General features: G+C 41.0%; 1 protein-coding gene and 1 long non-coding RNA gene across 3 annotated transcripts in view; one reads left to right on the top strand and one right to left on the bottom strand.

The window, feature by feature from the left end:
* LOC138979440 (oxidation resistance protein 1-like) overlaps positions 1–19,192 on the bottom strand; it is a 126,541-nt gene that overhangs the window by 72,182 nt on the left and 35,167 nt on the right. For both annotated transcript variants that reach the window (XM_070352159.1, XM_070352160.1), the window contains exons 3-7: positions 7,334–7,632; positions 6,722–6,829; positions 5,415–5,513; positions 4,512–4,724; positions 769–950 (exon numbers count right to left, since the gene is read on the bottom strand). In XM_070352159.1, coding sequence (XP_070208260.1) covers positions 769–950; positions 4,512–4,724; positions 5,415–5,513; positions 6,722–6,829; positions 7,334–7,632 — 901 coding nt within the window. The remainder of the gene's footprint in view (positions 1–768; positions 951–4,511; positions 4,725–5,414; positions 5,514–6,721; positions 6,830–7,333; positions 7,633–19,192) is intronic.
* Positions 15,893–18,443, top strand: LOC138979438 (uncharacterized). Its single transcript, XR_011460028.1, has 4 exons — positions 15,893–16,157; positions 17,015–17,081; positions 17,372–17,532; positions 18,219–18,443. It is a non-coding gene; the product is annotated as an uncharacterized lncRNA (long non-coding RNA).

Genomic DNA, 19,192 nt, shown 5'->3' with positions numbered 1-19,192 from the left:
TGTATTTTGTCCATAAAAATAATTTGAATCACACAGTGTTGTACTGTATGATATGATAAGATAAGATACTCTCTCTCTCTCTCTCTGTCTGCCTGTATCTCTCTGTGTTTATTCTTTATCCATTATTTTTAGACTAGTCTCTCTTTAGGGCGAGGGCCAGATGTAAAAAAGTATTTCACTGCTTACTCTATTACCCTCGTTAAATAAAGAATTGTTGTTCTCTCTGTCTCTCTCTGTCTCTCTCTCTCTATGTATGACCCCATGACCATGTGTCTTTCTCAGTCTGTATATGTCTGCGTACGTGGCCGTGTGTGTACGCATGTGTAACCGAGTGCCGAAACACTACGATCACCTTGGGAAGCGAAGTGCAATCAAACAGGATTGAAAATGTTAGGGCTAATAAACTGTTATGCAAACCCGAAGGTTTCCATGAACATACAGACAATCGGAAACCACCAGACCCCATCACAAACAGAATTCTACAATACACCGGTGTTGACTTTTAAAGGCCAACAACTCGGGTGCAGAGTCTGCCGTGAAAGGAGCGGTAGCCTCCCCTGTCACACATGTCAAATCTGACGAATAAAACATTCAAACAATACCAAATCAAACTGTTCAAAGTTAGTACACAACATCCTTAATTCAGCCCAAAGTCCACTTCACAAAATCTTTTTACCCAAGACTCAGTACTAAAACTTCGTAAAATAGACTCCGCGAAGTCATGTTGGCCCTGCTAATAAAAGCCTTTCAACGCAGACAAAGACTCACTTGCTGCGCTGGTGGTATCGCATGGCGGAGAGATCGTGGTAGAGGGCCGCGGTGATGATGGTGTCCATGTAGATCACCACGCCGAACTGCTCCGGCCCCTCGCGCTTGACCTTCTCGTCAAGGACGTCGGGGTCAAACATGATGGCATTAGGGGTCACCAGCAGAGTGCCTGCAATTTTTTCCTGCGAACACATGAAACAATATTTTTCAAAATTTAAAGAAAAACCTCTCCCTCCCCCTCCTCCAAAAATTAAAAACATTACAACAACTAAACACACACTCAAAAACACTTCCATTTGTACCTGTAATATAAAGTTCTTTTGAAGAGAGGACACCTCCAGGTTAAAATGGTAAAGGTAAAGGTATTCTCATATGTTGAGATGCATGTGAATTGTAAGTACTGCATTTCACAGATTATTAACTGACCCTGCCTTTTTTAGCATACAAACAAATAAATGTAATAACTAACGCTCAAGGCTGGCAGACAACTCTGTCACAGCAAGGGAGACTACTTCGTCACCCTGTCACATCAACATGGGTGGGACTGAAAAATGTCATGAATCCTCAACCTCGACCGAACACACACACCACACACACACACCACACACACACCACACACACACATATATACTTACACACACACACAACACACACACATACACACACACACACACACACACACACACACACACACACAACACACACACACACCAGACCGGTCAACCTGTACGGTTTTCCTGTATTTTGTACGGGATTTACTCAAATTTTGGTGTGTACGGCGTACAACGCCTAGCTGTACGGGTAAACCAAATTGTACGGGAATTGTACGGGAAAATTCAAAACCCGAACAAAGATTCGAAACCGATCATCAGATTCGTTTCTGTTTAGCAGACGACAACAACTAACAGAACAAGAAGAGCAAACGCTCGATCGAGTCACTTTCGCAGTTCTGAATATTATATGAGGCATCAGATGGACAGGAAGAAATTGCTATTCACAACACAATGAGTCATGTTCACATAAAATTTGAGCCCGGTCACTTTTATAGTTTCCGAGAAAAGCCCAACGTTAAGTTGTGTGTTGCCGAACAGAAAAGGCTAGTTATCTCCCTTGTTTTTCTGATAACGTTTGTAAAAGGCTACAGATGTAAATACTTTGATGTAAAGAATAATCCTACAAAGTTTCAATCACATCCGATGAACTTTGTCAAAGATATAAAATGTCTAATTTTTCCTTTGACGCTGACCTGTGACCTTGAAAAAGGTCAAAGGTCAACGAAACCATCGTTAAAGTGTAGAGGTCATTGGAGGTCACGACTAAACAAAATATGAGCCCGATCGCTTTGATAGTTTCCGAGAAAAGATATAAAATGTCTAATTTTTCCTTTGACGCTGACCTGTGACCTTGAAAAAGGTCAAAGGTCAACGAAACCATCGTTAAAGTGTAGAGGTCATTGGAGGTCACGACTAAACAAAATATGAGCCCGATCGCTTTGATAGTTTCCGAGAAAAGTCCAACGTTAAGGTGGTGTCTACGGACGGCCGGCCGGCCGGCCGGACAGACTAACACTGACCGATTACATAGAGTCACTTTTTCTCAAGTGACTCAAAAAGACTGTAACTGAGCTTGTGCGCATGCGCAGAAGGTATCATAGAGGGCGCTGTGGCCCAATCCGCTACTTCCGTGTCGCGAGATTTGGTGTTTGTTTTCGCAACTTACTTCAGCGACAGACAACGATTCGCGTCACTTTTCGTGCTACAACTGAAGATGGAGAGGCCAGCGAAGAAAAGAAAGAAAGCCGGACATGGTCAGCACATGTCGGAGTGGGAGAAAATGTACTTTGGTGTCGCGCGATCATCGGACAAGGGAAAGGAGTACAGTTTGTGCGTGCCATGTGGCTCGCACATCAAAGTGAAAGTTGCTGCTTCTTGTCACTACGACTTGAAGCAGCATTTTGAAACGGCGGTACACAAACAATCATTGATTCGTTCGAAACAGTTCAAGCCTGTGAACCAACATTTCCAGAAACGAGACAGCCGCCTTCCAACGGAAGAAGATGTGACGCAAGCCAATGCCATGAAACCATTACCACAGTCAATCTGCTTGCCACGGCAAAGTCAGCTACTGCTACTGCTACCTACAAGTGTCATGCTTGAAGTGATCTAGTGAGACTGGACTGTGATTTTTCCTGGTGAACAGTAGTACAAAGTAGTAGTGTGGGTGTGACTGTGTTATACATTTAAGCTTAAAGTGATCTGGAGAGACTGGACTGTGATTTTTCCTGGTGGACAGTAGTAGTTGTGTGGGTGACTGTGTTATAAATTTAAGCTTAAAGTGATCAGGTGAGACTGGACTGTGATTTTTCCTGGTGGACAGTAGTAGTTGTGTGGGTGTGACTGTGTTATACATTTAAGCTTAAAGTGATCAGGTGAGACTGGACTGATTTTTCCTGGTCAGTGGACTAGTAGTTGTGTGAGTGCGTTTTACAGTAGTTGTATGTATTTATTAATGCTAAATCAGATGTGTTTTATGAATACAAAATAAATGTTGAGTATTTACCAGCGGGTCTTTCTTTTTTTTTATGTCATGCGAGTCTTGCGTGTGAACTCAGGTTTGCCTGTGTTCATTTTTTGGGAGTGTGTAAGGGATTGTTGCCCTGATTACAGTTTTAATCATATTGTACAGGTTGGCCTTGGAAGGGGTTGACAGGTCTGACACACACAGACACAGACACAGACACAGACACACTGACACACACACACAGACACACACACACACACAAAAAGAGAAGAAAACAAGTCGCGTAAGGCGAAAATACAACATTTAGTCAAGTAGCTGTCGAACTCACAGAATGAAACTGAACGCAATGCAACGCAGCAAGACCGTATACTTGTAGCATCGTCAGTCCACCGCTCATGGCAAAGGCAGTGAAATTGACAAGAAGAGCGGGGTAGTAGTTGCGCTGAGAAGGATAGCACGCTTTTCTGTACCTCTCTTCGTTTTAACTTTCTGAGCGTGTTTTCAATCCAAACATATCATATCTATATGTTTTTGGAATCAGGAACCGACAAGGAATAAGATGAAAGTGTTTTTAAATTGATTTCGAAAATTTAATTTTGATAATAATTTTTATATATTTAATTTTCAGAGCTTGTTTTTAATCCAAATATAACATATTTATATGTTTTTGGAATCAGCAAATGATGGAGAATAAGATGAACGTAAATTTGGATAGTTTTATAACAAATTTATTTTTTTACAATTTTCAGATTTTTAATGACCAAAGTCATTAATTAAATTTTAAGCCACCAAGCTGAAATGCAATACCGAAGTCCGGGCTTCGTCGAACATTACTTGACCAAAATTTCAACCAATTTGGTTAAAAAATGAGGGCGTGACAGTGCCGCCTCAACTTTCACGAAAAGCCGGATATGACGTCATCAAAGACATTTATCAAAAAAATGAAAAAAACGTCTGAGGATATCATACCCATGAACTCTCATGTCAAATTTCATAAAGATCGGTCCAGTAGTTTGGTCTGAATCGCTCTACACGCACGCACGCACGCACGCACGCACACACACACACACACACATACACCATGACCCTCGTCTTGATTCCCCCCTCTATGTTAAAACATTTAGTCATAACTTGACTAAATGTAAAAAAGGCCATACTCGAAACTGGATTTCTGACATATACCGGAAGAATCTCACCCATGCATAAAGAAAACCAAATCTTACGAAGCCTTCTGAGATGTACTGCGCACAGACTTTGATGAAGCGCTCGTAGCATTCCTCATCCAAGTGTTTGGCTTCATCCTCGCTCAGCACGTGCACCAGTTTGACGTCAGAGTTATTCCTGGCTGGCACGGAGGCGGGCGGGGAAGGAATTTTCATCACATGACCGGGAACATGTCTCGGCGGCTTGTCAGCCATCTTGACGATAGGAATATCCTGTGGAGAGAAAGTAGATTTGAAAAGAAATCTGCACATTTTTTGTAGTTGAGGGTGTAGTTTTTCTTTGTTTTTGTTTGCAGTCTTGACGGCTTTTTTGAGTGTGCTCTGTACATTTCTTGTAGTTGGGATTGTTTCTTGGCATTCTTTGAGTCTTTTCTTGTTGAGGTTATTTGCAAGAGGAATTCATGTCACAATAAAATTCAACTAACGTCCTCGCACACATTTCCCCTACTTCCTGCATACATACCACACTCAAAAAGAGAAAGCATATATTCACACACAATCCATACACACACAATGCGCATGCACACACACACCGGCACGGTTGGCCTAGTGGTAAGGCGTCCGCCCCGTGATCGGGAGGTCGTGGGTTCGAACCCCGGCCGGGTCATACCTAAGACTTTAAAATTGGCAATCTAGTGGCTGCTCCGCCTGGCGTCTGGCATTATGGGGTTAGTGCTAGGACTGGTTGGTCCGGTGTCAGAATAATGTGACTGGGTGAGACATGAAGCCTGTGCTGCGACTGTCTTGTGTGTGGCGCACGTTATATGTCAAAGCAGCACCGCCCTGATATGGCCCTTCGTGGTCGGCTGGGCGTTAAGCAAACAAACAAACAAACAAAAGCATGCACACACACGCACACACACACACACACACACACACACACACAGAGTATATCCAACTCACATATTTGGGTCTGACATCCACAGGGCTCTGTGGAGGGCTGACAGCTTCAGGGGTCGGGGGGTCAGAGGGCACAAAGTCAGGGTCAGGGATGTACAGTGTCTGCAAGGTCAAGGTCAGTGTAAACAAATGTGTTCGAGACCAACAAGGATGCTGCTTGAACATTATTACATTTTATCAGATGAACTGTTCATAAAAATACGGCATCAAGATTTGTTCCGTATTTCAAGCATTATTGTTATCAAATGACACCTATGCCCTGAAACGTAATACATACAATCTACGGGGAAACCCCCCTTGTAAGACATTCAACAATCTGAGAAATGACGGGCGCCGTGGCGTGGTGGTAAGACATCGGCCTCCTAATCGGGAGGTCGTGTGTTCGAATCCCGGTCGCTGCCGCCTGGTGGGTTAAGAGTGGAGATTTTTCCGATCTCCCAGGTCAAATTCTGTGCAGACCTGCTTAGTGACTTAACCCCCTTTGTGTGTACACGCAAGCACAAGACCAAGTGCGCACGGAAAAGATCCTGTAATCCATGTCAGAGTTCGGTGGGTTATAGAAACACGAAAATACCCAGCATGCCTCCCCCGAAATCGGCGTATGGCTGCCTGAATGGTGGGGTAAAAACGGTCATACACGTAAAAATCCACTCGTGCAAAAAACATGAGTGAACGTGGGAGTCTAAGCCCATGAACGAAGAAGAAGAAGAACAAGACCTCCAACATTCTGAGAAAATAAGGTCTTAAATTAATAAAATGTAGTAAACTTTCCAGATGCTATGAACAGAAAATCTTAAAAACTAAGGTCTTAGGGGGAAACAAGGCGGTGTTTCCACTGTATATCAAATCTACTGTAGAACCCAACAAAATTATTCTTTTTTTTTTTCTTCTTCTTCTGCGTTCGTGGGCTGAAACTCCCACGTACACTCGTGGTTTTTTTTGCACGAGTGGAATTTTACGTGTATGACCGTTTTTTACCCCGCCATTTAGGCAGCCATACGCCGTTTTCGGAGGAAGCATGCTGGGTATTTTCGTGTTTCTATAACCCACCGAACTCTGACATGGACTACAGGATCTTTTTCGTGCGCACTTGGTCTTGTGCTTGCGTGTACACACGGGGGTGTTCGGACACCGAGGAGAGTCTGCACACAAAGTTGACTCTGAGAAATAAATCTCTCGCCGAACGTGGGGACGAACTCACGCTGACAGCGGCCAACTGGATACAAATCCAGCGCGCTACCGACTGAGCTACATCCCCGCCCAAAATTATTCTAAAAAACAGCCTGCTCCGAAAAGAGCTTTCGGCTCACCTGATTTTCAAAGACCATGCGCGAAGACATGCGGTTCAGCTTCTTCAGTTCCGACGGCGTGACGTCAAAGTGAGCCGCGATCTTCTCCAGTGTGTCGTTCTTTGCCACCTGCCAAACACATTTAACCATACACATTGAAGAATTACAATTATTTCAATAACTGATGTGACAGAGTTAAACATGCAGCTGCAGGATAAAATCTTAGAAATCAAGCTTCTTACTCAGTGTGTAAGTGTATGCATGTATGTTTTGTGTGTGTGTGTGTGTGTGTGTGTGTGTGTGTGTGTGTGTGTGTGTGTGTGTGTGTGTGTGTGTGTGTGTGTGTGTGTGTTAGTGTGTGCGTGTGTGTGTGTGTATGTGTGTGTGTGTGCGTGTGTTAGTGTGTGCGTGTGTGTGTTAGTGTTAGTGTGTGTGTGTATGTGTGTATGTGTGTTTGTCTATGTGTGTGTCTGTATCTATTTGTATACACACACAATTTAAGCCTGTGCAATGCATGTGAACACGTGCACATGATTGTGTGTGAACAGCGTGCACAAACAACAATTTCAATAACCCACTAAAAAAACCTCTTGCAACCAAAATTCAACCCCTCAAACACACCACAGTACATACCTTGTACTCAAACGTCCCCTTCGGTTGTGTCTTTGTCAGCTTTTTCTCCGGCGATAAGGGTGGAGGCTGGTCGGAGCCATCACCCGTTCCGGAACCAGAGCGGATAGCGGCGATCAGTGGGTCGCTCTGACCCAGCGCGGCAAGCATGGTTTGCTGGAGGCCGGTGGGTGTAATGATGGGCAGGCAACTAAGCTCCACCTTCTCCGATGATGCCTGAGGGAGAAAGCCGCTCACTGGGGGAGTGTCCACGTACCATTTGGTGGAGGCGGTGGTGGTGGGGTCGCTGCGACTTTCTCCTGCTGTGAGAGGGGAAACAGAGTGTTGAGGGAAAAAGATGCAAAAATGCGGTGTTTGACATGAGGACCTCTATTCAAGGCAGAATCCTTCCCCTGAAGGTATTGTCTATTTTGGCCGATTGTGAACACTTTCAACCAGCGCTTACATTTCTCTTTTCAAACAAGTGGTGTTTAGTGTAAAAGAGAACTGTTAATAAGAAAACTTTAGCATGCTTACAATTTGCTTTTCCTCTGTGCACATCTACAATACTGGATCACAACCTGGGACATTGGGGTAAAAAAATAAACATTATAAAAACAAAGCCAAACCCACTTTTTGTTAAAGTTTAGACACTATTTTAATGCCTTAATGCAATTAATAAACAAAGCACATGCCGGTTTCAGTAAAACATCACCAAGAGTTAACCAACGTAAGTGGTGTCTTGTATGTCACATGGTTTCCACCTGGTATAGTTATTCAAACAATGAACCAATATTCCTGCTGAAATTATTTTGCAATGTTGGCAGACATTCAAGGTCTTGTATCCTAAGTGAAACATGAGAAGAAAAACCTATTCATTTTCCACGCAGTACCAATGACTATAGTGGAAACCGTGACATACGCAACAGAGGGGATAAACAATTTCACCTACACTATGATAACAGCATTGTATGCAGGTCTTTCATATATTGTTTTTGTCATACAAAGACAGTTGTTTTTATGTTGTTGCAGTTACTTACACATTATTCATTTTGTGTGAATAACCAAATGTTCTGTATGTCACGTGGAACCCAAATGGAGGAAATCGCACATTTCTTTGTGTCTATTGTGATGTTTTCAGATGCGCAGAGGTGTCATGGCCTTCATGGTGAAAACATAAAGCACACTGAGTTAGGAGCATGAAAAGGACCATTTTTCTTATCATTTTCTAAAAATGTGTTGTGATTGAAGATGATTTGAGTGTTAAAATTGAGACTGACGCGTGTGCGTCGTGTGACTGTAAAAATTGACATCATGCAATAAAACACCCAAAAAAACTTTAAATTTCTGTTAATTATTGATAAATTTATCAAATACACCATATACCAACATAATCAATACCAGACAGTGATAAAAACTGTGAGATTAGGAGTAAAAGAAGGTCGTGGCTCCACAAGTTTTAGAACTGCTGAAATGCAAACTTATGATGGGAAAGGGTGGGTAGTTACCGAAGAACAATTTATGAAATGATGCAAGATGCTCCAGGAGTACAAAAATGTGTTGTAAAAACATGAAAAAGAAACCAGCGTAAAAACTATGTTCATCCACGATAATCAAAAGATGAAGTGCATAAAAAATCAGTCAAACATATGTTGCCCTCTACGGCCGACAGTTGGGACATTTAGCAGTCTAACGCTGCCAGCATCCACCCATGAAATGTCCTCCACGTCTGGGAAGATGTATGCATCTCCCTTCTTCCGAAGAAAGTTGACACGGGCCTCCCCTGGTCTGAGTCCCACCACCACCCCACTGTATACTTCGGTGTTGCCTCGTACAGTGGTGAAAGTGACCTCCACCCAGCTGCCATGCTGAATGCTGAAAGAGGACAGAAAATACAGGGTTATGCAAAACCTCCACAAGCAAGTTCTGAGTACATCATCCCCTCACAATACCAAGGACGATTGCAAGATAACTTTTTCTGCAATCAAAGAATAATTACAAGTGTACTTTATTGGATAGGAAGACTTTCCTCTAAAAATTAAAACACTGTCCGAGAGCTTAAATCTATTTTGTGGAGAAATCTATGCGAATAAGATCTGAACAGTGAAATCAGAAAGTAAAATCACACCTGGAATTATGTCCGGTGAGTTGTGCAACTTCAGTCTGTTGGTAAGCATCTGCAGAAAGCTGAGGGAACTTGTACTGAAAACAAAATGCAGAACATTATTGTACTAGAAGTCTGAAACTGAAAAATAAATGAATCCATAATAATAAAAAGTATGCAGAGAAAAAATCAAAATGAAAACTGATCACCTTTGCTGCAAGTATTACAATATTACATATTACATGGTTGCCACCTTCCAAATCTTTTGCGGTTCTGGGCCATGTTGGACATGCAGGTGGGCAAACTCATCAAGGGGCTTCATTTTTAGCACATCAGTTGTTATTTTGGAAAGCTGATATTGAAGGCAAAGATATCAAGAAAAGAGGGCACCTGAATCAGCTAGAAAGTCAGCAAAACAAAAGTGTGCGACAAAACGGCAAGGAACACCAGTAGCAGTTTCCACTTCAAGTCAACTTGATCAAACTATGTTTCCATCAACATCCTCTCCCATTTCACAGCCAGCCTACAAGTCAAGGGATTCTCTGCGAAAGGCAGCATACAGAGCAAACAAGCAGATGCCAAAGGACAGCGGTAAGAAGGCAGATGTCATAGAATGGATGGTACAGCATTCAACGCCCAGATCAAAGAAGAAACTAAAGGAACGCATGATAGTCAGTCCAAATTCAAAGAGGAAACTTCAATTTTGCAGTGAGTCATTTTCCAACTTCAGGAGAAAAGTCACCACCATCAGAAGACGGAGAAACAAAGAGGATCTCAAGTTGAAGCGCTCGCTAGCATTTGTTGTCAGCACAAAGAAAAAGTACTCCTTGAGGCATCTGAACAGAGAAACTGAAATTGGCATGAAGCTGCTCCAAAAAGCCGCCAACGCATCAGCCTTTTCTCAACTGAACACAAGAAAGAAGAGGAAAGACGCTTTTGGGGAGACCATGCAGCATCAGATTGACTATTTTTACAGACGGTCAGATGTGTCCAGGGCACTACCAGATGCAAGAGGAGTGGTGAAAGCAAAGAAGCGACTGATAAACCGCAAGGTCATGGAGAGGTCACTCAATTCTGCGTACGAACTCTTCAAAGCCGAAAATCCTGACGTAAAGGTTTCATGCTCCATGTTTGCTAGAATGCGCCCAGCAGACGTCCTGCCATCAACATCCAACAGAAGACGTGATTGCTTATGCGAATACTGCGCAAACATCGAGTTGAAACTTGAGGCCATCCATCACTTTGCGGCGACACACAGGATATGTGATATCAGCTTCAAAGACAAGTTTGACATTTCCCGTTCCACGCTTTGCCCAAAAGGAACAACAGGAGAGTACAGAAGGAAGTGTCTGGAGAGATCCTGCAACAACTGTGGCACTCACAAGGCAGCAACCAGATTGGCACCAATAATGGATTGCCAAGAAGACATAACATTCAAAAAGTGGTGCTTCACGCGCAATGAAGATCATGGGGTAGTCAAACGACGCTTGACCAGAAAGGTCTTCACAACAACAGCCGAAGCATTCATAAGGGAACTGCAGGAGGACCTTGACCCATTTTCAAAACATCTTTTTGATGCAAGCTGGCAAGGGAGACAGTATGATGCTATCTCAAAAGATGTCCCCACCGGCACCGTTGTCATCTGTCAGGACTTTGCAGAAAACTTCAAGTGCAAGAAACAGGATGAGGCCCAGGGACAGCACTGGTCATACACCCAGGTGACTCTCCATGCCAGTGTTGCATCGTACAGGTGCCCTGAAGAAAACTGCCAACAAGTGACAACAGAGTCAATGGTGTTTTTGTCAGACGACATCAAGCATGATGCGCATGCCATCCATCATTTTGACGGCATCATGATCCAGCACCTGAAAGAGCGCCAAAGCCTGCCATTCAAGAAAGTAATCCTCTTCTCTGACGGGGCACCAGGTCAATACAAAAATAAAACAGCCTTTGCAGATCTGTCAGCTACCGTTCAAGGAGTTCTACTTTCGGTTTAGGTCTTTAATACGCCTTTAAGCCCCCCCCCCCCCCCCCCCCTTTTTCGCTTCCATGGTAACCAACAAACTTATCTCTTAGCTTTACTACAAAAGACAGCCTCTTTTCTTAAAACTACTTGTTTAGACAAGTCTAAAAGTATTATAAATGATAAGCATTAGGCATACAACTTCCAAAGTAAACAATAAATACAGGCCGCAAACTAACTGTGACGTAGGTCACAAGGAAACAACTGCTGCGACTAAACTTCGTCTCCACTGTGACTCCCGTTTATAAAACGCCAAATTTCGGGCAGCACATTTGAAAACTTAAAATGCACATGCCATATATGAAATAGTATGTGCATAAAATATGAGATATCAAGTTTTACAAACAAAAGGGCCATCTGCAAGTTACAAATCAGTACCAAAATCGATAATCAGAAGCGTATGGTACGAAGAAGCCATGAGAGAAGTGTAACTCGCTTCCATGGTAACCAACAAACATATCTCTTAGTTTTACTGCAAAAGACAGCCTCTTTTTTTAAACTATTTGTTTAGACAAGTCTAAAAGTATTATAAATGATATGCTTTAGGCATACAACTTCCAAAGTAAACAATAAATACAGGCCGCAAACTAACTGTGACGTAGGTCACAAGGAAACAACTGCTGCGATTAAACTTCGTCTCCACTGTGACTCCCGTTTACAAAACGCCAAATTTCGGGCAGCACATTTAAAAACTTAAAATGCACATGCCATATATGAAATACGAAATCAAAGGAAAACATTTGTTTGCTTTTGCATTTTATAGACTTAGATCTGATACTTCGCACGCGTTCATATCAGTGTGTTCGAGAGCGTATGTCACAGGAGAAACGAAATCTACTGATACGCGACCCCAAATGGATTATTTTTCTGCATGCTTGCTTTAATTTCTTTTAGAACCAACAAGACCGCGCTTTTATTGGTGATTTATTAATAATGTATGCAAACAAACTTGCAGAACTAACATGCTTTTATTATTACTCCGAATATCATGTTTCGTTGTTCTGAACGTCACAACAGAAACCAAAAAGGTCTGATTTTCGTTTCTTAAAAACGTCCGATCAGATTGGGCCGTGCACATTAAATTCCAAATGGACGTCAGTTATTATTTATTAACCAAACCTTCTTCATTTGATTTCTACAAAAATCAGTTAACAATATTGTAGTTTTGCGAGAATATTGATTTGGGTTGCTCGTTCGTCACCGTGGAGACGAAAGCAGACGACAAGAGTACACACTATCTCGGACAATCATCAAGGAATATTTCTGTTGGAGGGACTAAATGTTCAATCAGTGGCACTTTTATCAATACATAATGAGCATTAATGATAACACTTACCTCAATAAGCTTTGTAGACGGCCACAGCTAGCGTGAGATGCAGGCACGTGGCGTAACCCCGAACGAATGTGTTGTACGGCACACCGCGTCAGTGGAAACTATTCGACCAATGATGCTCGTTTGCTTTAGCGTGTCCACGCATCTTGCAATTTGTGGTCTACACGCTGACCGCTTACTCACGCTCTTCCGATTCAGGGTGCAAAACACAAGTGCGTCAGCTTCCTGGATGGGTTGAGCGGCAGTGTTGCGGACGTCACAGGTGGAGACTAAACGTGATTTGCCAGATACGCGTTCCTCTAGTGGTACCGTGTTTAACTTTTCATCGTGAATTGCACTAGTTTTAGAAAGACTGATAGTGTGTGATGCATTCTAAACAAAATATTGTTCTACTGAAGCACTTCTGTGTTCTGGAAGCAGAACACAACTCAGTTGATGCAAGTGGAAACGAATGTAACGTGCAAACATCATTATTTTGACCTGCATCAAAGGTCAAATGTCACGAATTTGTGTAATGGAGATGTGTTCATTAGGTAAAGTGTTTAATATATACTATCATTATACACAGAGTTTACTTCTTTGCTGCTAGTTTTAAATGCACTGAGCACTTCACTTCTTCTCCAAAATTATGTCCCGCTTTCTGATGCTATTTTTGTCACAAAAACCAACAATATAAATTGCATAAAAAATCAGACAAACGCAAACAGTGAGGTTCAAACCTTTATTATGGTTTACAAACATGTACACAAATATATCAAATTGTAAACATGAACAAGGTTGTGCCCAGTAAGCTACAACACAAGCTTAAAGTCAGGACTCTGTTGTTTTACTGCCTGTTTCCAGTATTGTAGATGTGCACCTCTTACTTATTGTGATTGTTACTATGTTAACTCCATCATGACACCGCCACAAACAACACCTAAGTCAACCCAAACACAGACATATGTAAGACAATAACCAACATTAAAGATGCAAGATTTTGTCCATTGTAGACAAGAAGAGCAAACGCTCGATCGAGTCACTTTCGCAGTTCTGAATATTATATGAGGCATCAGATGGACAGGAAGAAATTGCTATTCACAACACAATGAGTCACGTTCACATAAAATTTGAGCCCGGTCACTTTTATAGTTTCCGAGAAAAGCCCAACGTTAAGTTGTGTGTTGCCGAACAGAAAAGGCTAGTTATCTCCCTTGTTTTTCTGATAACGTTCGTAAAAGGCTACAGATGTAAATACTTTGATGTAAAGAATAATCCTACAAAGTTTCAATCACATCCGATGAACTTTGTCAAAGATATAAAATGTCTAATTTTTCCTTTGACGCTGACCTGTGACCTTGAAAAAGGTCAAAGGTCAACGAAACCATCGTTAAAGTGTAGAGGTCATTGGAGGTCACGACTAAACAAAATATGAGCCCGATCGCTTTGATAGTTTCCGAGAAAAGATATAAAATGTCTAATTTTTCCTTTGACGCTGACCTGTGACCTTGAAAAAGGTCAAAGGTCAACGAAACCATCGTTAAAGTGTAGAGGTCATTGGAGGTCACGACTAAACAAAATATGAGCCCGATCGCTTTGATAGTTTCCGAGAAAAGTCCAACGTTAAGGTGGTGTCTACGGACGGCCGGCCGGCCGGACAGACTAACACTGACCGATTACATAGTCACTTTTTCTCAAGTGACTCAAAAACCACATACAATTGATAAATTTATAAAACGCCAATGAAGAAGGACGCTCAGCTGTAGAGAGAAAAAAAAAAAAAAAAAAAAAAATTGGGGTTTCATTCTTTTCATTTATTTTTCAGCTTGAAGCGGACTGCATGCAACTGAGGGGAAAAAAAAAAAAAAAAAAAAAAAAAAACCCAGCGCTTACATATCACTCAACATGCAGATTTTTCAGAGTATGATCCCTTTTACCCCTTCTGGTGCCATTTTTCAAAATGGAGTCAATTATCTGCTCAAATCATTTTATTACACATACAAGAAAATGGTAATTTTATTCTGATTAACTCAAACTCAATCCCATTGTGACCTTGCACAGAAATCAGCACAAATTAGGTATACCAAACATGAGCTGAAAATGTACTGAATTTGTACCTCCTGCCCAAAAATGTACTTCAAATGTACTTCAAATGTGCTGCAAAGAAAATTCAGTACATTTTAGGTACACTGAAAATGTACTGCAGTTTTGAACCAAGTTAGGTGGTATACTGAAAACATACCTCTATTGTACTGAAAACATACCTCGTTTAGACTTAACCACTTTTTGATGTACTGAAAATGTGCTTTTGTTGGACTTAGAAAATATTTTGTATGCTGAAAAAGTACTTCAATATGACTTAGAAAACATTTTGTGTACTGAAAATGTGCTTCTTTTGGACTTAGAAAATATTATGTATACTGAAAACATACCAAAATAACTTAGCCATTTTTTGCCTGTACTGCAAATGTACTGCTTCGACTTTGTTACTTTTCATACTGCGAGTGCCAGTTGGACTTAGAAACATTTTGTGTACTGAAAATGTACGACAAACACTACGCCATTCAATCTTTCATCGAGCCATTTTCTCTAGCTGTCATCGATAGTGTAAATCAAATGCATATATATATATATATATATTTGACCATATGTTTCAGTTAACTTAAAGCAAGACATTACAATTTGCATAGACCTACATTCTTAATGATATAGACGTTTGCCTTCTTCTTCCCCAAACATCCAGGTACCATTCAAACTGGAATAAATACACCAACCAAAACACACATGTATAGAATATTCTGCATTATTTATTTTAACAAGACGGCACAGTAAATTAACTTATTCAAAATGTTCAATTTTTCTTCTTTTTTTTTTTTATACCTAAAACAGTTTAAACTTCAAAATAAGCAGAACATAAATATGTTGCTGCATCCACTGGACAAAAGAATGTGATTAAAAAAAACTTTAAAAAAACAACAACACCTTAGTGATTTGAAAACATTTCTGGTCCAAAACCTACTTTTCACTCTTGTCTGCATGGTGGCTAGTTCTAAAAATATCGCCCAATCAAATGAAAGGAGACAAAAGTACACCGCCATTTTTGAAGCTGCCACATGTGACTGAAACAGTGGGTGTCTAAGAGTGGATATTTTCCCAGGAATGCATCATGAACGAAGCTTTTGAACTGGATATCTAAGTGTGGGATCAAAGTCTACAATATTGTTGCAATGTTGAGATGCACAACTACTTCCATGCGAAAAGCCAGCCGGTCCTTTGACAACGTGGAGTTCTAACCATGGCTGACAGTGACACCTCTGGCTCAGAAACGAAACATGAAACATCCACTTTGCCTCCACCCGAATCGCAATGAGTGACTCACTCTCTTCACAAACCCTCTTCACTCTCGTTGGTAAGTAATTGTGTTGATTGTTTTGATACAGTGGTATTTTAACTTTTAGTGTAGCTATTGTGCTGACCCAGTGAGTGACTGAAAAGTGAAGTTCAAGGTCAGTAGACACAGTGTCTCTGTCAGATATGAGATAATGGGACTGGTAGTGGTAGTATGGCACGAAGACAAAGAAATACACATTCTTTACTCTTTTCAAACTTTCACTTACTGAAGTTACTGTTACCAGTGCCACTAGAAATAGAACAGAACTTAGCTTTGAGTTTGAATTTGAGCACTTTAGTAATGAGTCATTGGCCATGGACATTCTTTATACTTTATAGAGCCTCACTTGCACCCACGAAGAGTGCTTGCATTCGTCATTTGTAATATTGCCAACCAATTATTTCCTTCCATACATTTAGTATTTGAAAATTAGCAAGTTTAACTAATTGTTTCTCTTCAAAGTTAAACTAAAATAATCAAATGTTGAATTGTATATTAAGTTATTTACTATTAGTATTACTTTATTAGACAAAAGTAATAATAACTACTATGCTTGTTTTTTTTTCAAGTATCCCCTGGATACATGTGCGCAGTGAAGAGTAGCAAATAAGCTAATCTATATTTGTTTTATTTATATTAGCTATGCAGTTGGCGTCGCTAGAGTCAGCGTCGCCAGTCACCACCACCACGACAAATATTCCTCAATTTGCAGCGAGTGTTGCCAGTTAGTTTATTGCTTCATTCTTTGCTTGAAGCCTGATCCTTTCTGTGCATGTGACATTTAGAGCAGATCCTAATAGCAGCTAGTGTCTTTTTTTCAAAAGCCTTGAAAGTTGAATGTTCTCACGTGTTGCTATGGGATTTTTTTGTTTTAGCCTTCATATGACCTCGATGGTGCACCAACACCGCGTGCAACAGTAGCGGCTGAGGCGCCGAGATCAGGTAACTAATTATTCCCTATCAAAAAACAAGAAAGGTAAGTTTGTTGGAACGTTTGTTATTGACAAAACAATACATTCACAAATATATATTAAATTACAACAAACTACCGTTCTTGGATTTTGATTCTGAATTTTGGAACGTTGGCAGTCTTTTTGTTTTTGGATTTATTTAATTATTCCCTAACAAAATTATGATGTGTCTGCTCACTTTTTAAGTGCCGACAGTTTTGGTTAATGCTTTAGTAACATTTTTTATTTATACATGTGCATAATTGGTATTCTTTTTTTCAGTTCTAACCACAGAACCTGGCCTGCACTGAAGCCTGCAAGGCGAATGCAGCTGCACTGAGGGAGCAGGTCAAGGACCTGCAGGCCAAGGTCACTACTGACTAGCCTGGAGGCAAGACAGCGCGAGCTGGAGGGGGAGCTGATGGCCAGCTATGCTACACAAGGTATGTCTGGTATGATAGCTGCATACCTGCCAACTGCTACAATGTTTGGCGTAGCATGCTCTGATTTGGCAGTCATTGCTACGCCAAGCCAAAAGCTGCTATGCTCAACAACAAAATGACAAGCATCCAAAATGTTCACTTATCCCTCGACAATCAATAATGAACATAGCGTAACTAGCCAAGTACTGATGCCTGGGTACCACTCCGTTATGACTCGATGTTGTCCACGTGACTTGCTTAGCCATTTGTGAATTTTGTTGCAAGCATTCGCATACTGCGACTTCTGTCTTGTGTGTGGCGCACGTTAAATGTCAAAGCAGCACCGCCCTGATATGGCCCTTCGTGATCGGCTGGGCGTTAAACAAACAAACAAAAAATTCAGATCTATCACTGTAAAAGAAGGTTCTAAAAATTAATCACTATCACTTCTGGTACTTACAATCTTATAAAAAAAATCTTGATCTCTTTTAAAAAGTTAAAAATCTTGTCCGGGGGAACATCTCGGATCTGAAGCAGACAGAGATGCATTCATATTAATTAATTGCACAAGTGCTATTCTGCTGGTAAAGTTAAAGAAAAGACTTCAAGTACAGAGGTTTGGATGGATATTAATGTTTTTCTTGCAGGCTTTAATTTGAATTATAATTTTGTGAAATTGTCTGAACCTGCTGAATATATCATTTCAGCTTACACCGTGGCAAGCAATGAGGGCAGCTCGTCGGCGAGGATTAGGACGGTGCTGCGGAGCAAGCTGTCAGCAGCCATTTGTAAAGCTAAGAATTCGAAGTAACTTTTACGTTCTGATGTAATATATTATTGTGCCATGTGCCAGGACCTATGGTTGTTTGGATGTATGGACAGACTTTATTTTCTTTTAGATCTGTTTGATTCTAATGTGCCAATTTTTTTCTTCTTTTTTTCTCTGTGGTATATTTTTATCTAGTCATGTTCTGTTGTATGTACATCAAATTGTTTCTCTCCTAAAATTGGTTTGTGATTTCTAGTCATGCGTTTATCTAGTCACGTTCTGTTGTATGTACATCAAATTGTTTCTCTCCTATTATTGGTATGAGAGTTCTAGTCATATTTTGTCTGTGGTGTCTTTATGTGATCTCCACCCATGTTCTATGGTATGGAAACTTTGATGAGGGTTATTTTTTTGTGTACTGACATATATTTTTTTCCTTTCTATCCCCCCCCCCCCCCCCCTCCCTCCCTCCCCCCACCCCCTCTCTCCCCCACCCCCTCTCCCTCCCCCCCCCACCCCCTCTCCCTCCCCCCACCCCCTTTTTTCTGTGGCTATTTTTATAAACCTCTGGGGAAGTATATTATTGGTATACTTTTAGTACATTTTTGGTATACCTCTGCAGCAGTACATAATCAGTATACTAATGGTACATTCTTTTTTCTGTGGCAATTTTTCTTAAACCTCTGGGGAAGTATATTATTGGTATACTTTTAGTACATTTTTGGTATACCTCTGCAGCAGTACATAATCAGTATACTAATGGTACATTCTTTTTTCTGTGGTAATTTTTCTTAAACCTCTGGGGAAGTATATTATTGGTATACTTTTAGTACATTTTTGGTATACCTCTGCAGCAGTACATAATCAGTATACTTATAGTACATTCTTTTTTCTGTGGCAATTTTTCTTAAA

Source organism: Littorina saxatilis, linkage group LG11 (genome assembly GCF_037325665.1).
Source record: "Littorina saxatilis isolate snail1 linkage group LG11, US_GU_Lsax_2.0, whole genome shotgun sequence".
Classification (NCBI taxonomy): Eukaryota; Metazoa; Mollusca; class Gastropoda; order Littorinimorpha; family Littorinidae; genus Littorina; species Littorina saxatilis.
The sequence above is the reverse complement of the archived record's forward strand: the minus strand, read 5'-3'. Positions and strand labels throughout refer to the sequence as shown.